Raw genomic sequence first — 6204 nt, forward strand, 5'->3', positions numbered from 1 at the left:
CAGGGTGCTCAATGTACGCCAACCTCACCCTGACGAGAGATGTATTCGAGTTCGCCTCCAACAAATGCATCGCGGGGGCCTTCCTGTCCCTCGATCAGGCGAAGGCGTTTGACAGGGTGAGACACTCGTACACGCTGGAAGTGCTACGCGAGTTTGGTCTCCCGCCGGACTTCGTCACGGTCATAGCGCAACTGTACACGGACCTGCAGTGCTGCGTAGTCGTCAACGGCACCACAACGACCCCCTTCGCATACACCAGAGGAATTAGGCAAGAGTGCCCCCTAGGCCCAACCTTATTCGTTTGCTCTATCGAGCCACTCATCACATCAGTCGCCTGTGACGCCCTCATCAAGGGCCTGCCTCTAACAGGCCAGGAAGAGCTGAAAATCCTTGCCTTCGCAGACGACATCTCCCTGTTCCTGAGAGATACGCGCAGCCTCGCACAATTCCGCCAGGTATTTAGCGCTTACGCCGCTGCATCTGGTGCGGCGCTAAACGAAGCGAAGAGCAAGGCTTACTCTTCGGCCCCTTTCCTCCCGAGGTCATCGCACCGATTGAGTTAGTAACGACAGTGAAGGTGCTGGGGGTCTTTTTCACCTGTGAGGGCGTGGCGGCATCCACGTGGTTGAGAGTGCTGAGCAGGGCACAGATCCTCATAGAGCGAGCCAAACTCAATGAGCTCACCTTGCGGGACAAAGCTATTATGGCCAAGACGAGCGTTTGTGCCCTCGCCTCCCACGTTTGCCGAGTCGCCATCATGCCTTCCAGAATCGCCAGCAGCTTAACAAGCTCATTTCGGCATTCTTGTGGGATGGCAAGCCCCCACCCGTCAGGCGTCACCTCCTGCAACTTCCAGCAAGCGATGGCGGACTCGCCCTTCCCCACGTTCAGACGACTGGCAAAATCCTCGCTCTAAAGACCGCCCGAACACTGGCGAAGGCGAGCGCTTACGCCGGCAGGAACCTGCTCCTCTATTGGGCAAGTGTGCGTAATAGCTGGCTCGATGCAGGCAGTCACCGCGGTCCGTTCGCCGAGCCGCCCTCCCCCTTTTACAGGGCGGCAGCGGTGACTATGCGCATGCTCACCCGAGAAGCCCCTGGCTGCGAGATAGAGTCAGACCCGCCAGCCAGACTGGTCGAGACACTCACAGCCAACCAGCTCCATGATGACGACAGGTGCCGCGCGAACCGAGCGAAGAGGGAAATTGCCGTGCTTGGCCGCTATGCCCCCCGTGGAGTGCAAGATTTCATTTGGAAACGGGCATGGGAAGTCCTCCCCACACGGCAGAGGCTACACGGCCTCGGCATCGTCCCCGACGCCCGTTGCCCAAACTGCCAGCATCAAGAGACCCTCAAACACGCTCTGTTCGACTGCGTGGCCGCGCGACCCGTGTGGCGCATGACCGCGCGCTGCTTCGGCATTCGCCCCCCTCCTTATCACAGGCGCAATAAAGGCCCCTTCGCGCGACTCGTCGTTGCCATCACCCTCTTCGTGATTTGGCTACGGCGATCTCTAGCCGAAGCGAAGAAAAAACCTGTGAGGGCGGCGTACCCCGCTATGAGCAAAATTAGGAGGTTGCTGTGGGCGCACCTATCCGAGGAACTTGAAGCCAGCGGCGAGGAAACGTTCCTTCGCCGCTGGCACACCAGATTTTTTTTCTTGAGGGATGGCAAGCTGGTCGCCCCTATAATCCCCTATTAACTGGCCCCCCCCTCCCCGCCTTTCTCTATCCTTTGTGCCGCATCTTGCGCCCCCCCCCCCTTCCCGCTCTATTCCGGCCTCTACCTTATACCTACATGAGGCCTCGTCTCCCTTTCCGGTTTCAGTGCTAACGGTGCCCAACTTACGTGGCGCGGACACGCGTCTGAGCGGTGCGTAGCATTTAGCGCAGGGTGCGCCCTTTTTTTTCGCCTGTATATAGTTATGCACACTTCATGTATATCTGTACACATGTAAATAGATGCTTTTATATATGTGTGTGTGTTTTGTTCAAAAAAAATTTTTGTTAAATGGCAAAAGAGTGTATTTTTTGTGTATTTTGGCGCCCTTGCAAGCTGCAAGTTACTGTAATTCGTTTATTAAACCAAGTCCTAATTTGTTTTCCTGTACCAGCCATGTAACCGGCCGAACTGTCGGCTGTGTATTATGTTCACACTGCAGCACAATGTTCTATGAGTCGAGAGACAAATAAATTCTCTTTGTGTAGTCGTGTGGCTTGACCGCCCTGCACTTTTGATCTTCGTGGAAGCAACCGGAACCCGCCCGGTTACAGCGGCGTCTTTTTCCCTTCCCTCACCCAGCCCTATCCACGGCTACCACTGCTCTTGGGTGCCTGCTGCCTGCTGTTGCTGCCCGGATTGCTGCCTGCCTGCCTGGTGTTCCGCTGCCATCACCGCCCGGTCCTGCTCGCCTGGTTTCGGCGCTCGCTCCGCCGCCTGCTGCCTGGGTCCGCTCTCCTCCTCGCCGCCTGCCCAGCGGCGCTTGCTCGCCGCTGGCCTCGCCGCCCGCTCCGCTGCTTGGTCCCGCCCGCTGCCTGCTCGCCGCCTGCCCGCTCGCCGCCTGCCTAGCGGCGCTTGCTCGCCGCTACCGCCCGGGGCCGCCTGCTTGCCCCCTGCTCCCGCCTGCTGCTCCGGCGCCTCGCCAGCTAGGTGGTCGCCCTGCTGGCCTCCCTGCCGCTGCTCCCGGAGACTCTCCCTGACCAGCGGTGGTCGCCGCGTCCCATGAGGCCGTCCTGACCTTCTGGCCGTCCCGTTTAGCGGGGCCGCTGGAACATGGCCTCCGAGGGCAACCCTTCTCCCGACGACAGCGAGGACGATGGCGACCCTCCCGTCCAGGAGCGCCAGCCTGAGCGTGAGGGTACCACCATCACGCTCTTCTTTCCACTGCCGGCGACGTTTCTATGCTGCGAGGAGGGCTGCGCGACCGCCTACAACCCAGAAGTGTGGACGTCGCGCCGCCAGTCGCTGCAGCGGCACCTCGAGGGGGAGCATGGCGTGCGGATAACCCGGACGGTATACCACTGCACCATTTGCGGCGCTACGCTGGGGAAACGGCCGACAACGCATGGCTGCCTGGCGAACCTTCCAGCTGCTGCCCCTCCCCCCCCTCACCGGCACCAGTGCCCGACCTGCTCGAGCTCCTTCACGTCAAGGAAGGGGCTCTACAATCATGAGCAACGGCACCGGAGGGAGGAGGCACTTTTGGCCCGGCAGAACGCTACCGCCGGTCCACCACCAGCAGCCGCTGTGGCCGGTCCTTCAGGAGAGTCCTGCCATGCAGGGGACACCAGGACGCCACCTCATCAGCCTCCACCTGGACCGGCTACACCCCCACATCCCCCCCTTTTGTCGGCGGTTTCCCCCACGCAGGCTGAAGGCGAGCTGACGGCGGACCAATGCCCCCCTGCCCCAAACACCGTGACCGGGCCTCCCTCACAGGAGGTCACACCTGCTCCTTTGGACGGAGATGGGGCCTTGGGGGAGCTTGCACTCGGAGCGACGCCCGTCGTCTCGACGAGTCAGCTGCTTCGTGACTCCGCGGACGACGACGGCACGGAGAGCGCGCCAGTACACCAGGCGGACAATGCGGGTGACGACCAGCCGGGTGATGACTCCAACCAGGCAGTTTCTGCAGGCGATGACGTCAGCTCCTCGGAAGAGTACGCCAGCCCAGCTGTGGACGACACCGAGGAGCCAGCTGACCAGCAGATGGGGCGCGTCGTCGAGTTGTCGGCGCCTACCGAGCAGGCGACGACACTCGCAAACAACTTTGGCGAAGCGGGGCGAGAACCCGCCGAACCGACAGCGCCCCATGGCGACGTCACTGGCAGCAACTATGGTACACAAGACGAGGCAGCTGACACCCTGAGGCCCGAGAGTGCCTGGTTCCTGGCGGAGGTGACGGCAGAGCTACGTGACCTTGGCCGGGGCCCTGTGTCGGAGGAGCAGTGGGCGCGGTTCGAGCCCATCCTGGACCGCGCCGAGGCAGCCATTATTGACCATCTTCGGCTGCCCTGTCGGGGCTCGCGCCAAACACCACCTCGGCGTGAGATTAACCCCGACAATGCTTCCCTGATACAGGGTCTTTACAGGAGAAACCGGCGACGGGCCGTCCGCCTAATTGCGGAAGGCCCGTCCGAGCTCTGCCCCTTCAACCCAGGCACCCTTCAAGGCCACTTCACTGAACTCTGGGCCCCGGTAGCCGTGGACACTACGCTCCTCAGGTCACGAGCCCCCACAACAGAGGAGATGGACACGTGCCCCTTCCTGCCAGACGAAGTCGCAGCCAAGCTCCGAAGGTGCGAAAGCACAGCTCCTGGGGAGGACCGTCTGACCTACCACCACTGGAGGCAGGTGGATCCTGACGGGCGGTTCCTGGCGGCGGTGTTCAACATCTGTCTCTTACACCGCCGCACACCCCAGAGCTGGAAATCAACGAGGACAATCCTGATCTACAAGAAAGGCGACCGCGAGGATCCTACAAACTGGCGACCCATTACCCTTGGTCGAACAATCGCCAAACTGTATGCCGGGTGTCTCACTACCCGGCTGCAGCGGTGGTTGGGCGACCATGCGGTCTTGTCCAGGTGTCAGAAGGGCTTCCTGCCGTACGATGGGGTGTTTGAACACAACGTCGTGCTGCAGGGACGCCTGGATGACGCCAGGACAAAAGGTGGGGAGCTGTGCATAGGTTTCCTCGACTACGCCAATGCCTTTGGCACGGTCGCCCATCAGGCCCTCGTTGAGGCTGTCCGCAGCGCCGGCGCAGGGGAGACCTTCGCGGAGATCGTGGAGGAGCTCTACCGCGCCAACACCACCTGCGTCGTGGCAGCAGCTGGCACCACGGAGCCTATCCCCATCAGAGCTGGCCTGAGGCAAGGATGTCCACTGAGCGGCCTGCTATTCAACTTGGTGGTGGATCCAGTCATCAGGGCAGTGCAGGGAGGCGATAAGCAGCACAACATCCTTGCTTACGCCGATGATCTGACTCTGCTCGCTGCGGACCCCACCACCTTGCAGCGCCGTCTCAATGTCGTGACAACCCTCTCGGACCGGCTGGGACTGCGACTCAAGCCCGCCAAGTGCCGTACCCCCCACCTTTCCGGGCGCTATCCGGTGGGCACACGGTCCACCACTTTCACCGTTGGAGGCGTCCCGGTTCCGGCACTGGCGGACTACGAGGGGCACCGTTTCCTGGGCGACCTGTGGGCTTTCGAGTGCTCCCGGACCAAACGACCGTCGACGAGGCCATCCACCTGGGCAGGAAGCTACTCTCCTCAATGCTCACCCCGTGGCAGAGGCTGGATGCGATTAAAACTTTTTTATATCCAGCTCTCAACTTCGCCATGCAGGTGGGCCTCGCCAGCAAGGGAGAGTGGCAGCGTCTGGATGACGAGCTCCGCCCCCTCATCAAGAAGACCCTGTACGTTCCGGCCAGGGCATCTAACGACTACGTGTACGGGAGTGCAAGGGCCGGCACTGCAGGGATCCCTTTGGCGGCGGAGCTGAGTGACATCTGCCGGGTGGACGGGGCCTTCAAGCTCCTGACGTCGACGGACTCGGAGGTTCGGGAGCGGGCAAGGGAGGCGCTGCACCAGGTGGTCTCCAGGCGGCTCCGACGCGATGCTGACGACGAGGACATCGAGGCCTACCTCTCGGGCGACACGGAAGGCGACTTCAGACAGACCCCAACCCAACTTCAGTCTGTCTGGACGGAGGCCCGCAAAGCCTCCCGTCGCCTAACTGTCGCCTGGGAGCTACAAGACCAGGGCGCCCGCATCACCAGCGGGGAGGCCACGGTGTCCGCGCGGAACCGGAACAAGCTGGTGAAAACTCTCCGGGCCATCCTCAGCCAGAACCGGGACCGTTCCCTCGAGGCGAAGCCAAACCAGGCCAAGGCGATGGCGTGTGTAGCGGCGGACCCCGCTAACTCCCACTTCATGCGGACCGGCCGCTACACCAGGTTCAAGGAGTGGCGCTTCATTCATCGAGCCCGGCTTAATCTCCTCCCCCTCAACGGCACACGTACCTGAGTACCTGCAGCAGATAAACGGTGCCGACGCTGCGGGTACAGGGAGGAGACGCTGCCGCACGTACTCTGCCATTGTATGCGGCAGAGCCGGGCAATGACGGAGCGCCACAACGCCATCGTCGCACGTATCAAGAAGGCTGCCCTGGGAAGGTTCACCGTCATCGGGGAGAACCA

At 61.8% G+C, this 6204-nt stretch overlaps 1 protein-coding gene across 1 annotated transcript; it reads left to right on the forward strand.

Annotated features, from left to right (window-relative positions):
- The first annotated feature begins 5232 nt into the window (after positions 1 to 5232).
- On the forward strand, positions 5233 to 6038 carry LOC142764787 (uncharacterized). The gene has a single exon (XM_075865311.1). It carries the CDS (start codon positions 5279 to 5281, stop codon positions 6029 to 6031), a length of 753 nt encoding a protein of 250 aa, XP_075721426.1. The 5' UTR covers positions 5233 to 5278; the 3' UTR covers positions 6032 to 6038.
- Positions 6039 to 6204: the final 166 nt, after the last annotated feature.

This window comes from Rhipicephalus microplus, chromosome 6 (genome assembly GCF_043290135.1).
Source record: "Rhipicephalus microplus isolate Deutch F79 chromosome 6, USDA_Rmic, whole genome shotgun sequence".
Lineage (NCBI taxonomy): Eukaryota > Metazoa > Arthropoda > Arachnida > Ixodida > Ixodidae > Rhipicephalus > Rhipicephalus microplus.